General features: G+C 39.3%; 4 protein-coding genes across 4 annotated transcripts; all 4 read left to right on the forward strand.

The window, feature by feature from the left end:
* Window positions 1–2,801: 2,801 nt before the first annotated feature.
* LOC101313450 (fasciclin-like arabinogalactan protein 10-like) lies at window positions 2,802–4,244 on the forward strand. Its single transcript, XM_004306854.1, has one exon. The coding sequence runs from the start codon at window positions 2,841–2,843 to the stop codon at window positions 4,104–4,106; it is 1,266 nt and encodes a 421-aa protein (XP_004306902.1). The 5' UTR covers window positions 2,802–2,840; the 3' UTR covers window positions 4,107–4,244.
* A 1,730-nt stretch (window positions 4,245–5,974) lies between these two features.
* LOC101313737 (ankyrin repeat and zinc finger domain-containing protein 1-like) lies at window positions 5,975–11,295 on the forward strand. The gene is made up of 8 exons (XM_004306855.1): window positions 5,975–6,399; window positions 6,805–7,208; window positions 7,307–7,418; window positions 7,955–8,608; window positions 9,186–9,263; window positions 10,207–10,296; window positions 10,413–10,506; window positions 11,103–11,295. Exons 1-8 carry the CDS (start codon window positions 6,061–6,063, stop codon window positions 11,279–11,281), a joined length of 1,950 nt encoding a protein of 649 aa, XP_004306903.1. The 5' UTR covers window positions 5,975–6,060; the 3' UTR covers window positions 11,282–11,295.
* Window positions 11,296–12,203: 908 nt separating this feature from the next.
* LOC101314022 (peptidyl-prolyl cis-trans isomerase-like 3-like) lies at window positions 12,204–14,214 on the forward strand. The gene is made up of 5 exons (XM_004306856.1): window positions 12,204–12,290; window positions 12,372–12,446; window positions 12,868–13,029; window positions 13,193–13,351; window positions 13,792–14,214. The coding sequence occupies exons 1-5, from the start codon at window positions 12,288–12,290 to the stop codon at window positions 13,873–13,875; spliced, it is 483 nt and encodes a 160-aa protein (XP_004306904.1). The 5' UTR covers window positions 12,204–12,287; the 3' UTR covers window positions 13,876–14,214.
* A 1,127-nt stretch (window positions 14,215–15,341) lies between these two features.
* Window positions 15,342–21,092, forward strand: LOC101314312. Its single transcript, XM_004306857.1, has 13 exons — window positions 15,342–15,652; window positions 15,852–16,018; window positions 16,103–16,206; window positions 16,367–16,444; window positions 17,077–17,180; window positions 17,263–17,349; window positions 17,467–17,684; window positions 18,267–18,468; window positions 18,565–18,615; window positions 18,695–18,793; window positions 18,900–18,959; window positions 19,259–19,380; window positions 19,703–21,092. The coding sequence occupies exons 1-13, from the start codon at window positions 15,458–15,460 to the stop codon at window positions 20,823–20,825; spliced, it is 2,610 nt and encodes an 869-aa protein (XP_004306905.1). The 5' UTR covers window positions 15,342–15,457; the 3' UTR covers window positions 20,826–21,092.
* The last annotated feature ends 1,497 nt before the right edge of the window (window positions 21,093–22,589 follow it).

Here is a 22,589-nt window from a genome sequence, read left to right on the forward strand (position 1 = left end):
CCTCCTCTCTCTCTCTCTCTCTCTCTCGCTGCCGCCGAGCTCAAACCGCCATGAGGTCCCACACCGACATGGTCACCGCCATGCCCAATCCCATCGACGACCGGATAAAGAACAAAAAGATGCAGAAAAAGAAAATGCTAAGAAATAAAAATGCTTTATCCCACTTATCCCAAAATAATAATACTAATAGTAATTAACAAGAAAGATAAATTGGTCATTTGACACTGTTTTAAGGACCCACGTGTTTGTCACATTAGCAAACAGATGGTTCTGTCAAATAAATTAAACAGAGGTATCTCATTGATGCCAAAATCAATGTTTGGGTATCACACTGATACCTTTTTCAAAGTTCGGGTATTATATTAGCCTTGACATAATAGTTTAAAGACGGTTGCTGAATTTTTCTCAAAATTTAATTGGTAAGTGAACAGTACAACATGAGAGAGGACGAACATGAGGGAGGACGAGACCACTACCACTCCCACAATGCCACAGCCAGCAATAGAGCAAAGAGTACAAAGACTTAAAGGGGACCAACCAAAACCCCAAAGCCATAGTATCAGTCAGATTTGCATTGAATTAATACATAGCCATTAAAGCAAATAAAGGGGCATCATATACTGAATTACTGATTGATGGAGACATTGTCTTAAGAAATTGGGGATTTGATTCCCAATCTTTTGATGTTTGTCATCAATTTTTGGGGGTAACGAGGCATAGCCAAGACCAAATAAGAGAATATGGAGAAATTATATAAAAGTTATTTCTACACACTCCACCGATATGTTTATAAATAAGAAAACGGTCATCATCAAGTCATAATCATTAATAAAACCGTAAAATACAAAAGATGATATTGTGTATAAACTCTGTAACATGAGAACATCCCAAAATACTATTAGGATTCTCTGCATAACTTATATATTTAAATAAGCATCATTTAACAAATAATACAACAGGTTACTCTATTTCCTTAACAAGTTATAAGATAGAAAGATTCATCCCAATCGATATGCTATCACAGATTCACAGGGGATTCATAGCCCTGTAATAACTACATACACACTCATTGATTTCTTCTGAGAATTAGCAACCGACACAACTGTGGGTGCTTCAGTGAGTACCTCACCATGTAATACAAGGATATGTCTTTCAAAATGCAAAGCACTATAGTTTGGTAGCAATTGCCCTACACTATCAAATCAAGATTTGCATATTTATTTGAAAGTAGTAAAAGCTGAGCTGGGTTTATCGTGGCAGACTCATATTTCTAGTCATCATATTTCTCTAATAATTTGGGGCATCCTTTCCTTTTGTGGCCTATGCTGGTAGGAAGATAGATATTATGGCAGCAACCTAACAATTTAGGGCAAAATGTTGAGTTGGCCTCAACAACTCAATGTCATATGGTTACAGCAACGCAGAGCACCAAAGGATCAAACGGGCACACCATTCATATTTGCTGTCTTGAGCTCGACTAGGACAGTTACATATATGCCTTCAAGTTTGAAGCTTTTTGAAAAAGACAATGGCTTTTCTGTGTTTTGGTGCTAATTGCCAAAAGATTATGCTACCAACCCATTATTAGGGACCAGATCAATAATTGTAAAGTGCAGCATACTAGTAAGTAGCAGTGATACCATGAAGTGTTCAAACTATTTTTTGAGTTGTTAAACAAGATTACAACAGACTGATTATAGTGTACACTATTTAACATGATACACTTTTTCGATTGTTGTATTTCTTATTTTGTCATATAAAACGTGATTATTGACCTCCTATACATACTCTTAGTAAAAACACATAAAAATGAGACGATTTATTGACATGCATTATTTTCTTACGAGACTTAATTTCATAATTGGGCGCCATACACCTTTCAAGTTTTTATCGATTCACATGGCATCATGAAATGATACAAGATATTGGGTAAGAATCTAACTGCATGAATTGAAAATTTCACTAGTTTGAGCTGTAGAAACAATTATAATAATGTATAATGCATAAGAGAAAGGGGGATGCTAGCTAGAAATGAAGTTTGAGATGGGTTAAGGAGGTAAAATGATTAGTTTCTAAGAAGAATCATCGTTTCAATTATTTTATTAGCTCACAAAATAAATTTAAACCGTAAAATAACTATCTTTATTACCGTTCTCGTATGAGATAACTCTTGATGACTTCGTTACGTAAAAGTTATCTTACCTAAGAAGTTACACTCAGACACGTTGTGAAACAAACCCGACATTACACATCTCAGCTCTGAAATTACACTCATAAGACACATCTCAGTTCCGAAGTTACACAAACCTATCCACATGGACCTCTTCTTAAAGACTAAACCAACTCCCCTATTTTGACCACCTAAAACCACCCCAACTTCTCCCTGCTTTCCACCTGTGCTTATATCCGTTACTTTTTTATTTTTTATTTTTATTTTTTTCTGTAATCACAATTTCCAGACCAAAAATTCCATTCAGACAAAAAAAAGGACCAGAAATTCCAGAACATAAAGACAACCACACCACAGCACCCTTGTGCAGTAAGATAATCCCATCCTCCTTTATCCCAAACATAGAACCCAGAAAAGCCAGCCCATTCCCGTCATTTCACCCCAAAAGATACACAATAAGAAGCACCGGCCACCAGCATATGCCACATAGTCCTCCTTTTCATTTCCAGCTACACATGGCCCCTCCCCCTCTCTCTTAAAACTCTTACCCTAGTTAAACAAACTTAACCCTAGTTAAGGGTTAACCCCTCAACCTCTTATAACCCCTCACTCTCTCTCTTCTCCCACTCTCACTCTCCCCAACACCGACAATACTTCCTCTTCCTCTCCAATGGCGTCGCTCCGCTGCAACCTCCTCCTCCTCGCCCTCCTCTCCCTCGCCGCCGCTGTCTCCGCCCACAACATCACCGCCATTCTGGAAGCCACCCCCGAGTACAGCCAGTACAACTCCTTCTTGACCCAAACCAGACTCGCCGACGAGATCAACACCCGCACCACCGTCACCGTCCTCGTCCTCACCAACGGCGTCATGTCCTCCCTCGCCGCCAAGCACCCCCTCTCCGTCATCAAGAACGCCCTCAGCCTCCACATCCTCCTCGACTACTACGACCCCGCCAAGCTCCACAAAATCTCCGACGGCTCCGTCCTCACCACCACCCTCTACCAAACCACCGGCCACGCCCCCGGAAACCTCGGCTTCGTCAACATCACCGATCTTTCCGGCGGTAAAGTCGGCTTCGGCTCCGCCGCCCCCGGATCCAAACTCGACTCTAGCTACACCAAATCGGTGAAGCAAATCCCCTACAACATCTCCGTCCTCGAGATCTCCGCCCCGGTTCTCGCACCCGGAATCCTCAACGCTCCGGCCGCCGACACCAACATCACCGGGCTTCTTGAAAAAGCCGGATGCAAAACCTTCGCCGGACTACTCGTCTCCAGCGGCGTCATCAAGACTTTCGAGACCGCCGCCGCTAAGGGACTCACTCTTTTCGCCCCAAACGACGAGGCGTTTAAGGCCAAGGGTGTCCCGGATCTAAGCAAGCTCACCAATGCCGACGTCGTTTCGCTACTCCAGTTCCACGCCGTCCCTAAATACACTCCTAAAGGAGCTCTCAAGACCTCCAAGGACCCCATCAGCACTCTCGCCACCAACGGCGCCGGAAAGTTCGACTTCACCGTCACCACCTCCGGCGACCAGGTCACACTCCACACCGGAGTTGGCTCCTCCAGAGTCGCCGACACAGTCCTCGACGCTACTCCCCTCTCCGTCTTCACCGTCGACAGCGTCCTCCTCCCAGCTGAGCTCTTCGGAAAGTCTCCATCTCCGGCGCCGTCGATGGAGCCAGTGGCTGCTCCTTCACCGACACCGGTTCTTGCTCCCAGCCCAGCTTCCGTAGAAGCGCCGTCGCCGTTGGGCGCTTCACCTCCGGCTCCTCCTTCCGAGACTCCAGAGGGAGCTCCGTCGGACGCGCCGTCGTCGGAGGCGGCGGATAGTACCTCGACGAACGGAGCTGGTCACGTGAGTTCACCTGCATTGCTGATGACACTGCTCACTGTCGTCTCTGTAACTGCCATTTCCTCCGTTCTCTTGTCCTGAATGGTAATTTGAGATGCCTCTGTTCATTTTTTCTCTTCTTTTCTAGTTTTTTAATTTATTGGTGTTTGTAGTATTTCGACACTCCGTTTGTTTTACCGGGCTCTACAGAGATTTTTAATTTAAATTTTTAAATTTTCAAATTTTCTAGTGTGGATTTCGAAATCATGTGGTTGGCGTTTGTTTTACTTTTGGAAATCTATGGCTGTTATGTTTTGACAATGTGGATTGGCCAAGCGCGTGGGATTGGTGGGATCTGACAGGGAAGCCCACATGGGATAGTGGTGGGGCGTCCCGCAACGTATACTAGCTATTAATATTTAAATTTTTGAAAAGGATGCGGGGGGACCACTTTATATTGTTCCTTTGCTTCTGGATCGTTCCAGAACCTGGATCTGTCTTTGGGCGCGGCGTAACGGTCTGGAGTTTAACGGACACCGCGCGCCACGGCGCCAACGATGCGCGTAAATGTTATATTGGTTATTTCAGTTGCTTTAATTTTGAAGTTGCAAATGTAGAATAGGATTTATACAACACAAATAGAAAGAAAACGAGCAGGAAGATTGGAAGAAAGATTTGACCTTTGTTTTGATTTTCGTCAAAATATGATCCACGATGGGTCAATTCGGCTAACGGCTTGGAGATGGATTAGATTGGGTTCATTTAAGTCGTCGTGGATGCCTAGTCTGTTTGTGAATTGGTGTGTTTGTGGTCGAAATTGGTTAATTTTGAGTGGATTTCACTCTCCCTCAGCCTAATCTCAACAGATTAGATGTCTTAGAACGTCTAAAGAAAGTAGCTAAAAACACCTTGATCTTGTTGTGAAGCCTCTTGGCTATGTTCCGTTCAATTTGTTGTGAATTGGAGGATGGAAAAGCTAGCAAGTAGCAAGCCAATATCCTTGATTCTCAAGATCTGTGGTATACAATAGGTTGTGAAAATAAATTCTTCGGATCATTTTGTTTTGTCACTCATAACTTGACGTGGCCAAGATTTGATTTCTAGGCTGTTTTGGGAAAGGGTGGTGGGTCCATCATGAGAATAGGTGAAGCTTCTAAAATTCAATTATCCGAAAAGGATGGCTAAGCCTCTCAATTATCATTTAGTTGTCGGATTTTAGAGTTGTAAAATTCATGATAATGGATCATGTACTAAACCCATTTCAATGGACAGACAACTATTCACGTTGGTGGTTCTATTGTGTTGTGAAAAGTTCATATTTCATAATAGTCCAAGCATCATAAAAGACCATGTGATGCTCATTAAGCTTCACTAGAACACAACAGCACGTCGAATATTTATTTATACACTTTTGGGAAAAGGATATGAGCACTTGAATATGACTATTGTAGATGACTTCTTTGTCACTCTTGTTCATCGCTTTTTCCATTTTCTCTTTTAAGCAAGTATTTTTCTCTAAATATGTAATGCCTTGAGTATTTTTCAATTGGATTGGGTTTGTCATGATAGCTTGGATGGATGGTCTTGGCAGTTGGCACTATTTGTGTCGGTGATGCAGCTAGATTACGAGAAACATTTTTTTTCCATGAGAACTTATATTATGAGAAACTCTTAATAGTCTAAACATCACACTAATCGATATGTCATATTCATCACATACCGATTTAAAACACCTTTGCATTTATGTAGAATGATGTGAATATATCTCTCTCAAATATCATTTTAGCTTACATAGTAGTAGTATATGATCGGGAAGTGGCCGGGGGAAACAAACCGGTGGTCCGGCGGAGCAGCTACTAACGGGGCTCCGTTTACTTTTTAAAAAAAAAGAAAAAAAATGTACATCACTCAAAAACGACACAAGTAATAAAAAAGGGGTTAAAAAAGTGGAAAAGTTTACCTGCTTCCGCAGGAATCAAAGCGTCGCCGTTTCACAGCCATTCGTTTTGCCTTCCACACTCTACCCAAACCGTAACAACCCAATCTACGACCGATCATGGCGTCCGAGCCTCCCCGCAGCACCACTGCCACGTCATCCACCGCAGCAAAAGAGAAACGACACCGTTCCATCTTCGAACTCCCGGCCAACTTCTTCGACTCCTGCGCGCTCCTCACTTCCTCCGGCCTCTCAGTTGCTTCAACCTTCGAGGCCTCTAACACCACCAACAGCTCCGCCCTCGAAACCCTAGACGAGTCTTTGACTGAGAACACCGATCAAGACCGCTCCCAAAGCGGCGCCGTTTCGACTCGGCTGACCTGCAACACTTGCAAGGCTGAGTTCGAGTCCCTCCAGGACCAGCGCTTTCACTTCAAATCCGATATTCACCGATTCAATGTAAATTCATTCTCTAATTTTGGTTTAGTTACTTTCGTATATCATTTGGATAGTTGAATACTCGTAATTGAAAATTTAAACCAGCATTCATTGGATTTGATAGAGTTTAGTGTCAGCCTTGTTGATTATGTTAGATATGCTTTGATTTGTTTTGCTTAATGTGAGATATTCCAATCAAATTTCGATTCGGTAGAATAATGGAATATACAAGCTTTACTGTGTTTTTGATAAGTTTTGTTTTGAAAGCAACACTATGCTGCTGTCCAGCTTTGACTGCGCTAATCCGATTTAGGTGGGAGATATGCGAAACAGTAGAGTTATGTCTTCTTTTTTCAGTATGAGAAGCTCTTTACTTGAACTAGTAAAAAATGTGTGTAGTGATGTAATGGTTATATGTGATTATAGGTGAAGCTAAGCCTTGCCGGGAAGAATATTGTGAAGGAGGAGGACTTTGATGAGCTGACGTCTGATTCTTTTAAAGACTTTGATGTCTCGAGTATATCGGGATCGGAGGACGATGAACCTGAAAAAGTCGGGCCTTACAAGCTTTCAAGGGCATCTGCAAGGCAGAAATTATTCATCCACCTTCAGACGGGAGAAAGAGTTTCGGTTTGGAAGTGTTTGATTACTAACGAATCTGGACCTGAAAGTGATTTGTCATGTGATGAATTGTTAGGGAGATTGAACAAGGTGGTTCATGAGCCTAGAGATAGTACCTGTTTTAGAGTTGTGTTGCTTGCAAGTGGTGGGCACTTTGCTGGTTGTGTGTTTGATGGTAACAAGATTGTTGCTCACAAGACCTTCCACAGGTTGGCTTAATATTTATGTACATCTATTTATGTCTTTTTTTTTTTGTGTTTCTTTAATAGTTTAAATTACATTTAGAACTGTTCATTTTGGGATGTAGATATGTCGTAAGGGCCAAATCTGGAAAAAAACAGTCATCAAATGATGCATCTAGGTTTGCTCATTCTGCTGGAGCTTCTCTTCGTCGCCATAATGAACTTGCATTGAAAAAGGTATTTGACGATTTTTTTGCCATACCTTTGTTACATTTTTTTTCGTGTCATGGACCCTGACATATGGCTTCACTGAATCAAATAGTAAATGTTCTGTCGAAAGCTAAATTTCTGTAAGAGTAGCTTTGCGCTCTGTAATAATTGATATTTTTATAGGTGCTTCTTTGGTGAACATGAGGTTAATTTGTAAGTTTTGTTTTAGTTGCAAGTTTGCATTTGACTGGATTTAAAGTTCCTTTCTAACTCTAATCACATCTTGCCCTAAAATTTATTCACGATACTAATACATACAATTGTTACCATCTAAAAGCCAAAATGTTTGCAGTTTGCTAACCATGTAATTAATACTTAAGATGGATTTTTGCTCCTCTTAATCTAGTTATATCTAGTCAAAAAAAAAATCTAGTTATGTCTAGTTTGTTTATGTAAGATAGCTTGACTTAATCAATTACTCTGGCCTCTTTCATGCATATTTATTGAGGCGTATTTAGTTTTGATTCGTCTTCTGACCATATTCTGATTAATATACATTCTAGGATATTCAAGAGCTACTTGCTGCTTGGAAGCCTTACTTCGATGCTTCGTCTTGCGTTTTCGTTTATGCCCCTTCTAGCAATCATCAGCTTCTATCTAACGGGGAGAAACCATATTTTAGTCATCATAAAGTCAGGAATATTCCAATCACTATTCGGAGACCTACTATGAAGGAAGCCCGGCGGATATATGAACAGTTGACACAAGTTTCTAATGAACAAGAGGAGATTGAAGCTCCTTTAGCTACCAAAAAGGAACTACCCTCTAGTTCAGGGATTGAAAATGATATCATCTCAAGCATGGCGAAAGTCAACATTATTGAGCCTAGTACAGAAGCTTGCTCAAGTACTAGTGAGTCCAATGAACTACCCATATCAAGTGAGAGTGATAATGTGGTTAAAGGTTCGTCAACACCTTTGCATGAAGCAGTACAGTCTGGGAATGCTCTCAAGGTTTTGGAACTCTTGGAACAGGGTCTGGATCCTTGTGCCAGAGATGAAAGGGGACAGACTCCATACATGGTAGCGAACGAAAAGGAGGTCAGAAATACATTTAGACGTTTCATGGCCTCAAATCTAGATAAGTGGGACTGGAATGCTGCTAAGGTACCTAGTGCATTGACAAAGGAGATGGAGGAATCTCAGGCTGCTAAACAGGTAATTATTTGTGTGCCCCTCCACCTGTTAATTAATATAAAAAATGAAATTGTATTCTTGTTGTATTCAGGAGTTGACAGGCTCTACTTCAATAGAGAAATTTGTTCACTCATCCCATTCTATTTCTCATAATTAATTCCTATTTTACCCCTTAGATGATCAAAACAAAAAAATAGAGAGAAAAGTCATTCACCCTCTACTCCCTTCCCCTCATGGATTGGCCAGCGCCACATATACAGAACATCAGCTGGCCATGGTAGTTTGTGAGCGTTGCTCATTCTTTTTGGCTGATAAGTTGTGCAAGTTTTACAGGTAATTGTGTTTATCGTAAAAAATGAAGCAGATCTTCGTTGAATAAAAAAAATTTGAATACAATGGTAGCATCTAACAACCTCAATCCGGGAAAACATATCAGTATTTACACCTCTCTCTGTTGGGGCCCTCTTTCTCTAAGATCTGGTTAATTGATGTGCTCTTTGAGGCATCCTGCCTTGTTTATTTGGTTTGCCTCTTGGGTATCCTTTGGTAGTATATTGATGCTTGAACATATGTGTTCACTTCATATATGGTTGTTCAGGCTGAAAAAGAAGCCAAAAGAAAAGCAAGAGCAAAAGAATTGAAGAAACTACGCAAAGAAAAAGAAAAGAAAGCTCAGGTGTGTAATTTATTGTCAACATGATCTCATTTTTATGTTGATGGAGAATTTTTATCCTGGTGTTTTGATTCTAGTTTTTCTGAAAGATCTTTAGGATGCGAGTTTTAAAACACCTAATTTATGCGCTTGTATTTAGCTCCCCTACCCTTTATGTTTTGGTTTACTGGAATTATTTTGTTCGTAGGTTGGGTGCATTTTCTGTTTTGTTAAATGTTGGTCCTTTTATTGTCTTTAGAAAAAAAAGAAAAAAAGAAAAGGAATTAGAAGGTAGAGAAAATTACAAAATCATTATGCTAGGGTTTTCTGCTGACTGGAAGGGTTTGTTGGTTTTAGATTTGAAGCAACATTTGATGTCCATCTAATGGTTATCTGTTGGGTTTCCAACCCATTAGTCTTCCTGAGACAATTCTCTTAGATTATGAGAAATGTTTACCCAGTAGGTTTTGGATTCCTACTGATGATTGGAGTTTCAATAAGGAAGGAATATCCTTCCTATACCACCAATAGGAAGAGGTTTCCTAGTTGGTGAAGAAAGCTGATATCCTTATGCTATATGTGGGGTTCTGCTCTTGGTTTTCCATCACAGAGACGGAGAGTAATAAACATTACTTCTCAGAGTTAGAGAGTGCGAGAGGGCAAAGAAGAGAAGAAAGAGTCTTTGTTTTCTTATTCTTTCTGCTGGTTGTTCATCAAGTCTGGTATGATTGTGTAGCCATTATAAATATAGTGAAAAACTGTTTTCCTGCCCGGTGGACTTAGTCAAAAGTTTTGCTGAACCACCTTAAATCTGTGTTCTTTTGTTCTTATGTCTGTGGCTGTTTCTCTTGTTGTGCTGTGTTTATTTGGGTTTTGGACTTGGTCATATTGGCCGATTCACAACACTATCTGTGTGCTGCATTATGTTTTTTTCTCCTTTTATATTTCTTAATTTGATTTTATGCAGGCTGAGGCTGCTGCTTCAAAGAATACGTCGATGAATACAAAGTCTTCTTCATCATCTCAGACTAGTCGTGGATCACAGATCTCCAAAGAGGTTAGTGTAGATGTTTTATGAGTTGTTTCAGCAAGACCTCTCCTTGCTTTGAATAGGTTGTTGTATGAGTCCTAAACTAAACTTGGTTCATTTCCCCTTCTTCGATATCTAATCAGGAGGAACTGAAGAGGGCATTGGCAGTAGAGAGGGAAAAACGAGCAGCTGCAGCTGAGCGGAGAATGGCTGCAGCTGCAGCCCTTAGTGCTCAAGGTAATAGCACCACTCAACCCAAAACTGGGGAAGCTGGTGAAATTAACTGTTCTTGTTGTAATGTGTCTCTGGCCGGTAAAGTTCCTTTTCATAGGTATAACTATAAATACTGCAGCACAACTTGCATGCATGTGCACAAAGAGTTTCTTGAGGAAGATGGATAGCATAAACTGCCTGTTGTTGTTTTTTTTTTTTTTGGTATAGTGTTCTGACTTCTACAATTTTGAAAGGATGTTCTGACTTCCACAATTTTTAAAGGAATTGAAGCAAATGGTAATAATGTGTGAAAGATTACACAATAGAGTGGTTATTTCACTATGGTTGTAGATAGTTATTTTTTGCAGGTGTGACTATTTTTTTTCTATGTTCTTGATGATGTTATTACATTTCAGATAACAATCGAGACACTGCAGAAATTGTCATTTATACAAAAGGAAAATTTGCAACGATGTGAATGTACAAATAGAACCGTAAAATAATCAATCGGATTGATCGAAACATAATATAACAAAGAGTTATACCCTGTATTGTGTCTGCTCGATGTGGAAGAAAGAATCTCACAACAATGGAGTTTAACCTAAGCAATTGGAATACAGGATCTGAAGGCGCCGATGGTTGCTGTGGCTATGGTCCAAGTGATGCTTATGACAAAGATACCAATGATGGTAGCGGCAGCAGCAGTGGAGGTGGTGGTGTTAGTGGCAAGTTAGTGATCATAATTGTGGTGGTCACAACGTTGGCTCTCGAGTTGTGGCAGTGGCGACGCAGACGATAATGGGGGCAAGCATAATAGGAGTGGCAGGGGTAGATGGTGATTTTTTGTTTTATTATTAAATACGAAAATAACATAATGGGTGTAGCTCTAACCTTATTATCAAAGAAAGAGATGAGTTTGTGATTCATTCCCACATCAGTTCCCTCGTTCATTCTAGTTGTCTCTAATTCATGACTTCTTACATTCAAATCATCTCTGACTCATGATTTCTTAATTGGAATGTCTTTAATCGGGTGTCATTTAACTTTACCAACAGAAGCTCTTCCAGACTAGGGTATATATATTGTTTACTACGCAACTTTATAGAAGCGATCAAACGTATCTATTTCACTTAATTAGTAATAGTATAGATGTTATGCTCAAAATAAATTACACAATCATGTTGAATTTGAGAAATTTTTAAATGCTCCTGAAGGATCATGTGGCAATCTGACGTGGTCTTTCCTTGCCAATATTAAATTTTGACATATAGATTTATTACAACTAAAATATAAATTAAGGTTTTCTAAATTTTGTGAAATATTGTTATGGGTATTTTATGAGTTTGGTCTAGGGTTTTAGGGTATAAGATTTGGGGGTTAGGGTATAGGGTATATGGTTAGGGAATAGGTTTAGGGTTAGGGTTAAAAAAAAAACCAAAATGATTTTTGACAAAATTGTTAAAATAGTTTTTCATCATGAAAATACACATGTCAAAAACAGAACAGAGGACCACGTCGTGGTGTCATTCGGGAGCACTGAAAAATTTATGGTTGAATTGCAAACCCCTTCGCCAGTTTCTGTAACCAAGTTAGTAATTTTACTGATTTTTTCCTTTTTTTTTTTCTTATGACAAATTTTACTAATTTTATTTTAATCTCACATTTATCACCTAGTATAAAAACCCGCTTATGATAAAAATGTCCCCACAAATATAAAAGCCCAGATATACCCAGAGCTGCCGAAAGCGCGAAAGCTCTAGAATTCCCAAGCCCCGAACAGCAGCACAAGCTCCATCCGACGCAAAATGGTCAGTACTTCTCCGACGCAAATTCCTTAAAATTTGAACTTGGATTGAACTCACCTTCTTTTAATTAATTGATTGTTGCAGTCTGTCACTCTTCACACAAATCTCGGGGATATCAAGTGCGAGGTCTTCTGCGACGAGGTCCCTAAAACCGCCGAGGTTAGTCTTTCTCAGCTCTCTTTAGTTGCCGCAGCTTATTATTTCTCAATATTTTACAGAGATATATCTTGGGTGGGCTTTGATTATTGTTAGAGAAAAGCATTTGAAATTTCAATTGCACCTGAAATTGATTTCCAGATTTGTTTGGGAAACTGTAGCTTTCCTCTACTGTACTGATACTTCTTGATGAAGTCTGAAATCATATATATTTTAGGTGTTTGTTTTGAAAATCATGTTTTGTTTCTGATGCTTTGTTGCGAGGTGCTGTGTTAGAGTGTCAACTTCGAGTTTGTTAGATTGGTGCAATGTTAATACGGCGACTTAATAGTTACATTGTAGTGAATTGGTGATGGGTGTTGGTATTTTACTTGGTGGTGATGCGTTTGTAATGAGTACTCTTTTTGTTTTTATTTCGGCACAGAATTTCTTGGCGCTGTGTGCGAGTGGTTATTATGATGGGACCATATTTCATAGGAATATCAAGGGTTTTATGATACAAGGTGGAGACCCGACTGGTACAGGGAAAGGAGGGACTAGCATCTGGGGCAAGAAGTTCAATGATGAGATAAGGGAGTCTCTCAAGGTAATTAGTTTTGATCTTGTTCTATGTAGAAGTTTGGTCTCCTTACATTTTTTTTGCAACCGTACTTATTATAATATGAACAGTAGAACACATAGTTTGATGTAACAAGGAACAATTTGTGTCTAATTGCTGAGGCTTTCCCATTTTACTGTTTCTTTTACAGCACAATGCAAGGGGAATTATGTCAATGGCAAATAGTGGTCCCAATACAAATGGAAGTCAGTTCTTCATTAGCTATGCGAAGCAGCCTCATCTCAATGGATTGTACACTGTGTTTGGTAAAGTGATTCATGGGTTTGAGGTTCTTGATATCATGGAAAAGGTACTTTGCTAACAAAACCAAGTTTCTGTTTTCTTCAGTATAAACATGTAGTGCATTACACATGGTAACTGCTGTATAAATAATTCAGCATAGGTCTGTTAAACATGCAGTGCATTACACATGGTAAGTGCTGTATAAATAATTCGGCATAGGTCTGTTTAATCACTCTGCATCTGTATATGTGCTTAGGCTATTGGTTCATTTGTTTAATCGGAAGTTCACCTGATCTTTCAGTAGATTTCTGAATTGTGTCTGTTGAATGAGAGTAGGCTATGTTCCCACTAAGAAAGGACTACATCTATGAATGAACTAAATTTTATATTTCGGAGAAGATCAACTTTTATTTTTTGGATCGGTTCAATATTTGATTCAAGCGGATATTGTCTCTGTCATTTCTTGTTTGAATTCGGTGTTATTAACTGGTGCTTGAATATATGCAGACTCAAACTGGAGCAGGTGATCGTCCTCTTGCAGAAATTAGGCTTAATCGAGTGACTATACATGCTAATCCTCTTGCTGGTTAGCCTTGATTTTGTATTGGTTGAAGGTGGCTAGGACGTAATCTAGCAAATAGTCGCAGCTATGTGTTTGAACTTTGAGCAATGAGAGGATATACATAGTCAGTTTATCACTAGCTGAGAATATGTATAGCACATTTTGGTTACTCTGTTAGCTAGATGTAACTTGTTAACGTTTAAATCTATCATTTTGGTTGCATTGTTGTGACCATATATGTTGCTTAAGTTATCATCATAACTTGTTCCCGTAGCCCCGTAGGGTTTACTTGAAGTTAACAAACTTGTATCTATTTGGTTTTGTTGTGTTTAAACGTTGAACCTTCCCAAATTGGGGAAAACTGTGTCATGGAGGATTCTTGCAGCTAGGCCCTCTGGTAGTGCCTTTTGATTTCTTTTGTTTTAATTGTTGATTTGTTTCATATCTATTTCCGAGTCTTTCTCTTCTTTCTTACATTGCCTGGTATTGCCTGGTATCATTTACCGGTCGAAAGAAAGGGGATAACTGGAAGGGAAAGACGAGAACTCTTGTTGGTTCTTCAAGCAAGCAATGCAGTAGTGAAATAGGAAATATAATCACATAGTAGTATTACTTTGGGATCTATCAATATGGTTATATTGTTACGACTCATATCGTCTGAGGTGATGATTATAACTTTGTTCCCCTAGGGTTAAGTAGAAGTGAACAAACTTGTATCAATCTGGTTTTGTTGCGTTTAAACCTTCCCTAATCGGGGAAACCATATTGTTGCGGAGGGTTCTTGCAGCCAGTCCCCTGTGGTTGTGCCTTTTCGTTTCATTTGTTCTGATTTGCCAGTCTTTGAGTCTGTGTTCTTTGTTACATTTCTTGGTAGCGTTTACGGGATAAAAGGGGGATAACGGGAGGAAGAAGCAAGAACTTTTTCCTAGTTCTTCAAGCAAGTAATCCAGTAGTGAAATAGGAAATGTGAAAGTTGAGAATCTGGCCGGAGCTTGCCAAAGTCAGATACCCACCCTCTTCTTCCTGCCTTCGGCCTTGGTGACTGTAACGGTTGAGTTTAAAGATACCGAGTGTGCAATTGTCATGCCTGCAAGAAATCAATGAACAATCATTCATGTATAAAACTGAGAAATGTAACAGCTCCAAAGTTCAAACTTCAAACACGGACTCTTACAAAAAAAAAAAACTCGAATTCACACTTACAAATAAAAGAGATTGATGTCATTTGATATTTTATTAGATGAGATTGATAATTAAGTTTTAATTCAATCACACTTACAAATAAGAGACTTATGTCGGTAGATACTTAATGACGTGAGATCCGTGATTGAGTATTAATTTCTCAGTATGAAAAAATTTGTATAAAAATATAAAAATAAAATAAAATATAAAACTCACTCAGCTTCCTCTGTACACTTCTGAAATATTATTATTATTATTATTTCCGATAAACCCAAGTAGAAAAGCCACTATCAAAGTGAGTGTTCCACCTTGACGAAAAAGAAAAAGAAAAAACAGTGTTCCACCCTGACGCTGACGCTGGAGTCACCCAAACCTCCAACTCTTCACACTCCTCTACTGTGGATCCTTCACCTCCTCCAAATTGCTACAATGTCCGACGTCGGCGAAAGCGAGCCCGCTCCGGTAAAGCCCAACGCTCCTGTTCGCTCGGAGGAGTCCATGTCCCCCATGCAGTTCACCACCTCCGCCGCCGCCAAAATCGCCTCCCAGCCTCTCCCCTCCTACGACCCCTCCGTCTGGGGCGTCCTCACCGCCATCTCCTCCAAAGCCCGCAAACGCCCCCAGGTATACTTAATTACTCTTCTACCCTCGCTCTCTTCAACTCAATCGCCCTTGTTTCATGTTCTTAATCGTCATATCTTGAATTGGTACCGAAATTGCGGTAAATAGGAGTGTTCTTGTTGAGTTTTCGGGCTTGAAATCGGCTCGGTTTGAGAGTTTTGACTGTTTGGAGTTTATGAATTAATCAATTTTTGTAATGCAGGGCATAAATATGCTACTGACTTCCAATGAGCATCAAATCGGACGTTGCGTGGACGATAAGCGGTTCCAGATTGAGTCGAATGCTATTAGCGCAAATCACTGCAGGATATATAAGAAGAAGGTCGATGAAGATGTGAAATGTGCATCAGTTTTCCTCAAGGACACGAGGTTGTGGAACTAGTAGTGCATTTTTCTAGTTACATTTTGTTGTTTTCGAAGCATGGTTTGTGATTGTGGTGAGACTTTTTGCAGCACGAACGGGACGTATCTCAACTGGGAGAAGCTGACGAAAGTCGGCCCTGAAGTTGAAGTGCGACACGGCGACATTATATCGCTCTCTGCACCTCCTCAGCATGGTAATACTACTATGTCTTGTGCTCTACGTTTCTTGTTTGTTAGGCACTCCCAGGTGGAATTGGATTTTCTGTAGAAGTATTAAGTGCTGAGATGCTGTTAGAACTTGGTCTCATTTATGATAGTTTTATTTAGTTACATTTTGAGAGTCATTGTCTACAGGTGCTGCGTTTGCATTTGTATTTAGAGAAGTTGTCTCCAATGCCACTACAGCTGGTGCTTTTGCAAAGAGAAAAGCAGGTAAATTCATAATACTTTTAGTGTTTCGTGTGGTTAACAACTACACCATTCTATACATTTCGCTTCTATTGTGCTCTCTCTCTCTATCTGCTCTGGATTCTCAGTATATGTGGACTTCATAAAATTGGTGATAGAACTAGAATTGATTAAAGCACATTTCTCTAGTGGTTGTGGCACCTTTTAAGCCACACGGCTCATAAGGCAGTCCCACTCTACATCACTAATTTACTTTTGGTAAAATGTTTGCAAGTTGAATAGAAATTGGTAATCCTCATTGCTCTGAAAATGCCAATTTTAAAGATAAATTTTTGGGCCTTTTTTTTGGCTTTTGTGGCTAAGCTTTGGAGGTAACCTACTTCTGGAGAATCTGAAATTTAGAAAAAAAGTTCTGTGGAATGGCAGTCACATAACCAGTTTTTTGGGTGGCATCTAAATGAATTTAGTGGGGGTTGCGATTTCATTTTGTTAAATTGACCAGTGAAGCCAAAAGGTTGAAAGAGAAAAGAAGATAAGCTGAAGACAAAGAAATATTGACAACCTAGGCACTGTAAATTTTACATATTTTTGCTTCTGTTATAGTTTTCATTATTATATCATTAATATTACTCAATATCTTTTCTTTGTTTGTACAGATGAATTCGTTGGTGAGAACAAGAGACTGAAAGGTATTGGCATTGGGGCTCCTGAGGGTCCAATATCTCTTGATGATTTTCGAAGTCTTCAACGGTCAAACACGGTACATTTCTTTTGATGATACAGTAAGTGTGAAGTGATGCTGGAAAGTTGAGATAAATTCTTTAAAAATATCGTATCTGCAGGAACTAAGGAAGCAATTAGAAAGTCAAGTCATTACAATTGATAGATTGCGCTGTGATAATCGTTTGGCTGTTGAGCGTCATGAAAATGTATGCATTTTGTTACTGTGACACCACCAACCCCTCACCCCCCCCCTTTTCCCCCCTTTTCCCTTTCCTTCCTTCCTTGATATAGAAAGTGCATCAATCTGCTTCTATGTGACACAGCAATTTTTTGTTGTAGGAAAAAAAGAACTGAAAGAATCAGTTGCAAAGCCTTACCTTGATCAACTGAAAGAGGTGCATCATAGTATGGAGGTTAAACAGAAGGAGGTGGTAGAGATCAGTAAGATATGTGCAGAACAAAAATATGCTCTTGAAGACCTTAATGAAAGGCTTACAGCATCTGTGCAGTCATGCACTGAAGCAAATGAAATAATGAATACGTAAGACAGATTATTTCATAATGAGTTTGCTATTATTATATTTTTTTGTAAAGTCTTTGTAGAATTGTAGTAATTTTACTTGTAATCAAGTCGTTGCAGTATTCCTCACATGTCATAGCACAGTTTTGTTGGAGTAGTTGCCCCTTTTCTTCTGGCTACGAGTTGAAATTTATTCTTGTTATACCTGAATTTATGCCAATTACAAATCCAAGGTTCCAACTTTCTGAGCCTAGGCATGTGAAGAACAATGGAAATCATTTTTTTGTGTGGCCAGAATTTTTGATCCGGAGATATTGGTGATTGCTAGAAGCATCATATAGACCTGGCATTAACTATGCATTCAAATAAAGTACATGTTATATTGTTAGATTTTGTACTTTTAAAAGCATAGAACCCATTGTTAACAGATGGTTACTTGAAATACTGCACTTGCTATGGCTGTTATGGTTTATAATATTGATCTGTATTTTCTGCATCGTTATTTGAGCATGCCAACAGTAACATATCTTTTCTTTTCAAGGACAGTGGAACATTGGATACACAAAATGTTAAGAGAAAATAATTACTTTTTCGTGTCTGTAGTCAGAAAGCTTCTCTGGCTGAGCTCAAGGCACAGTTGGATGAAGAACGAGAGCAGAGAAGAGAAGAGCGAGAAAAGTCTGCAATAGATCTAAAAGCAGCAGTACATAAAGCTCAATCAGATGCTCAAGAGGAACTAAAACAATATTCTGATGCCGCCGCAAGACGAGAAAGAGAGCAACAAGAAGTAATTAACAAGCTTCAGGTCTGAATGCTTTTACAACTCATATCTTATATAGTTATATATTCTCTTTAACATTTTTGTGTCAAGGAATTATATTAATGGCATTTGTGATTTCAGGAATCAGAGAGAGAGACATGTTTACTGATAGAAAACTTGAGAACAAAATTGGTAATTCTGACAGTACCTTTATTGAACACTTCATTTAAACCATGGAAGGTCCTTCTCCTGATTCCCTTTTGTGCTGCAGGAAGACACTAGGAAAAAGTTGGTAGTCTCTGAAAATAAAAACCGCCAGCTAGACACCCAAGTCGGTGAAGAGCAGTTAACCTCTGAAAGTCGAAAAAAGGTGATCATGCCGCTTAATCTAAACTTGGATATTCCCTTTTTAAATTATCTTCACCGCAAACAGTTGTTAAGGCTAAGTTTATCTGCTGTTGTGGATGTTTGGGCAGAGAGTGGAAGAACTTGAACATGACGTGAAAGGACTGAGGAAAGAGCTTGAGAGTGAAAAGGTAGAAGTGAAAATTTTCCTTTTACCTTTCACAATGCTAAATCGTTAACTCTGTTAACAGGGTTGTGCATATGGTGTCGTCTACAATGCTTTTAGTCTCTGCATGTGAAATGCTCTCTTTATTGTGTTGATCACTAACATGAAAGCTATAAGTTTTATATGCAAAACATGTATGTCTTTCACCCATGAATCATGTTTGCTGAAGCATATTAATATTGGTGGGAGAAAAATTTAGCATAAACGTTTTCATATGCTGATATTTTTATTCATAGCTGAGATATTTCTTGCTGTTGGTAGCAGGCGGCTCGAGAAGAAGCATGGGCTAAAGTTTCTGCACTTGAACTAGAGATGAATTCTGCAATGCAAGATCTTGATTTTGAGAGAAGGAAATTGAAAGCTGCTAGGGAAAGAATAATGCTTCGGTAAGTTTCCTGAAGGATTATAATCATTTTTTTTTTCAGAAGTTGAGTGTAGTGCTTGACTAAACTATTTTTGTCACGCATCTTATGCTCCATCTCCATTTGTTTCAAAGTTGTCGTACTGGAGAAATATTTGTGCTCCAACAGTCGGTCAATTCTTTTATAAACACATATAGAGGTCAATTTTAAGTATAGCACTTTACTTTTGCTTGATTAGACATGTACTAAAGTCTTTTAGAGCATTACATTTCCAACTTTGCAAGATGTAGAAATCGGTAGCGTTTGAGGACTCATTTCCTTAACTGGGATATATGGTTTCATGCAGGGAGACACAACTGAGGGCATTTTATTCCACAACAGAGGAGATCTCTGTGCTGTTTGCTAAACAACAGGAACAGTTGAAATCAATGCAGAGGACACTGGAAGATGAGGAAAATTATGATAACACATCAGTTGATTTTGACCTCAATGCTATTGTGGAAACAACTGGAACTGAAGGCAGAGATGATAAAGCAATCAGGTACCGTAGAAACAACACTGCTAGGGCAGGATCAGCAACAACACCGCAGAGGTCCAATGGAAATCAAATTGGAAGTTCTAGTGAAGAAGTCAGTGTTACTGAGAAGCATGACTGTGATATCAGGAGCCAAGAAGGTCAACATACCGAAGAGGCAGAATTCAGTAGTGCAAACCATGGTGTCAAGGGTGGCTTTGGTTCTGACATTGATGGTATTGGTACAGGACCTGTTGTGGAGGGAGATGGCATTGGCACTGAGCATGTCCCTGAAACTGAAGGCATGGACACTGAGCATGTTCCTGAAACTGAAAGCCCTGGAATGAATGAGAATATTGATTTGAACAGAGCTGCCGCTATTGAAGGGGATACTATGCAACTTGATGAGGAAGGCCATGTACAAGAAAATGACGAGCAAGGTCCAGTGATCTTTCATCAGCGTCACTCTCAATCAAACACAATCCGCACAGCAGACCTTATAGCTTCTGAAGTTATTGGTAGCTGGGCTTGTAGTACAGCCCCTTCTGTCCATGGAGAGAATGGATCTCCAAGCAGAGACAACAATGAGGAAGGTGCTGCTGCACCGCACGATCCGATTGACAGGGTGTCTGAGAGCCAAAGTACTCCATGTTCTGAGACTGCTGCCACAAGATGGAATCGTGAGCGTCAAGCACTGAGTGAAATGATTGGGATAGTTGCTCCCGACTTGAAAGAGCAGTTCAGGAATGTGGATGATAGCTATGATAGTGACAGAAGAAAACGAGCTTCTACATCTGACTCAGATACCGAGAGTTGTACGAACAGTGAAGATAACAACAAAGGTGATGTTGCCAAAGGTGGGTCAATTTCAGATTCAGAGACCGAGGGTAGTAATCGGGTTGATAACGCAATGGACGAAGATGATGTGGACACAGAAGAAGATTCTGTTGGATAATCAGTTCATAAGGATTAACAAGTAGGTATAGTTTTCTGGTTTGTTTTTAGTTCATTTAGGTCATTCGTTGCAAGAAATCTTTAGGATCATGTATATAGTATATATGTGCAACTGTTTCCCTATACCCTTTTGCTGAATGTTCTTTTTGTCCCTGAATTCCAATGGTAAATGCACTGTGATTGAAGATCTAGGATGATAGAAAATCCAAATATGATGTGTAATATGTCTGCTGTTTACTTTTCCGGGAATTGAAATTCAGAGTTAATTGTCAGAAGCAGTGGTTCAAAGTGGTACAGTATCGATTCTTGAAAGTTAGTCAAGAGAAGCATCAATATGTTCATACACACAAATTGAAGAGGAGTAGTCATTTTATCATATAAATTCTAGTGATGAAATTCAGTATTGAATTCCCTTCAAACAGGTGACTGCTCGGAAAAAGAAGGTGGGGGCGGTAGAGGAGGTGAACTTTATTGCTCTCATTCGTCTCCACCATAGGCGGAAATGCTACAGAACAAATTCCCTTCAAACAGGTGACTGCTCCTAATACCATTTTATCAATAAAGTTGAGCAACTGGAAGGAAATGTTTCGATAATCATTTTAGTTTGGCGATCAGTATTTTTTAGGCCAAAAAAAAAACAGATATATGCTTAGCCTTGTCACAATTCTCAGATTTTGACCCCTAGTTAGAGGGATCATCACTTCTTACAAGATAATTAAGATTGAGACGTGTTTGAGGCTTCTCCCAAGGGTTATAATTTGAAAGAAACAACTTTTGTGGCAGTGCTTGCGCTACTATATATGCTAACTGATAAGGAGTCGTTTTATCATATAAATTCTACTGTGGAAATCTCAGTGATTCCCTTTCAAACCGTTAACTGATCGGAAAAAGAAAGAAGGAATCATGACGAGGGATTGTCTGATTGTGCAGATCTCAAGGGCAATCGAGCAATGTGAGTGTTCTAATATGAATTCGAAAAAAATGGTGATGGTAATGTGGACCTCACTGCTTGATGGTCAGAGGTTCACGTGAAAACAAAGAAAAATGAAACCAAAATGAAGATAGACGCCAAAACGCTAGCTTCCGGCGTAAACAAGGGGATCAACCGATCAACCCCTGGACAACCGTTGGTGGCGTCTTGACGGCATCAATAGACGTCTAAAAAGTTGATAACTATGTCTATCACACGAAAAATATGTATAACTCGTACATTCACGGATGACACAAAGAACTTTAATAATGTTTGATAACACAAAAGTTTATATCAAAATTATATCTCAAATTTATCTCCTACATGTATTTGAATTTCACGGATGACACAAAGAACTTTAACAATACTTGATAGCACAAAAGTTTATATCAAAACTACATCTCAAATGATGTGGCAGTGCCATTTCATCTCTACGTGTATTTGAATTTCCATATTTCCGTATTTTCTTTTTTTATGTCATTGCAAATTTTCGAAAGGATTTACTTCTCTACGACAAAACTCCATGCTAACAATCTCACTGAGAGTTTTATCATTCTGCACTTCCTCATACCTTGGGAGCCTCAATAATATCAATACTTACAACACCACTTAAGATTCATATTCATGAATGTGATGTACTGTTCACAAACAATTTTCTTATTTATAAAGCTTCCTAGAATTGCACAGCAGCAATTTCAATTGTATTGAATACCCACAAGCCACAGATCATGAGAAAAGCTAGGATTTATTGGGGATGTTAACATCAGGTAAAAGTATATATTAAGATGAATACAA

This window comes from Fragaria vesca, linkage group LG7, assembly GCF_000184155.1.
Source record: "Fragaria vesca subsp. vesca linkage group LG7, FraVesHawaii_1.0, whole genome shotgun sequence".
In the NCBI taxonomy this organism is placed as follows: Eukaryota; Viridiplantae; Streptophyta; class Magnoliopsida; order Rosales; family Rosaceae; genus Fragaria; species Fragaria vesca.

Bases quoted from the DNA above. Each gene is read 5' to 3' on its own strand.
- LOC101313737 (XM_004306855.1), top strand. From the start codon at position 6,061: ATGGCGTCCGAGCCTCCCCGCAGCACCACTGCCACGTCATCCACCGCA. The intron at 6,400-6,804 runs GTAAATTCATTC...ATGTGATTATAG, and splicing joins CCGATATTCACCGATTCAAT to GTGAAGCTAAGCCTTGCCGG. The intron at 10,297-10,412 runs GTTAGTGTAGAT...ATATCTAATCAG, and splicing joins GATCACAGATCTCCAAAGAG to GAGGAACTGAAGAGGGCATT.
- LOC101313450 (XM_004306854.1), top strand. From the start codon at position 2,841: ATGGCGTCGCTCCGCTGCAACCTCCTCCTCCTCGCCCTCCTCTCCCTC.
- LOC101314022 (XM_004306856.1), top strand. The intron at 12,447-12,867 runs GTTAGTCTTTCT...ATTTCGGCACAG, and splicing joins AGGTCCCTAAAACCGCCGAG to AATTTCTTGGCGCTGTGTGC. The intron at 13,352-13,791 runs GTACTTTGCTAA...GAATATATGCAG, and splicing joins TTCTTGATATCATGGAAAAG to ACTCAAACTGGAGCAGGTGA.
- LOC101314312 (XM_004306857.1), top strand. From the start codon at position 15,458: ATGTCCGACGTCGGCGAAAGCGAGCCCGCTCCGGTAAAGCCCAACGCT. The intron at 18,469-18,564 runs GTCTGAATGCTT...TTGTGATTTCAG, and splicing joins AAGTAATTAACAAGCTTCAG to GAATCAGAGAGAGAGACATG. The intron at 18,794-18,899 runs GTGATCATGCCG...ATGTTTGGGCAG, and splicing joins CCTCTGAAAGTCGAAAAAAG to AGAGTGGAAGAACTTGAACA.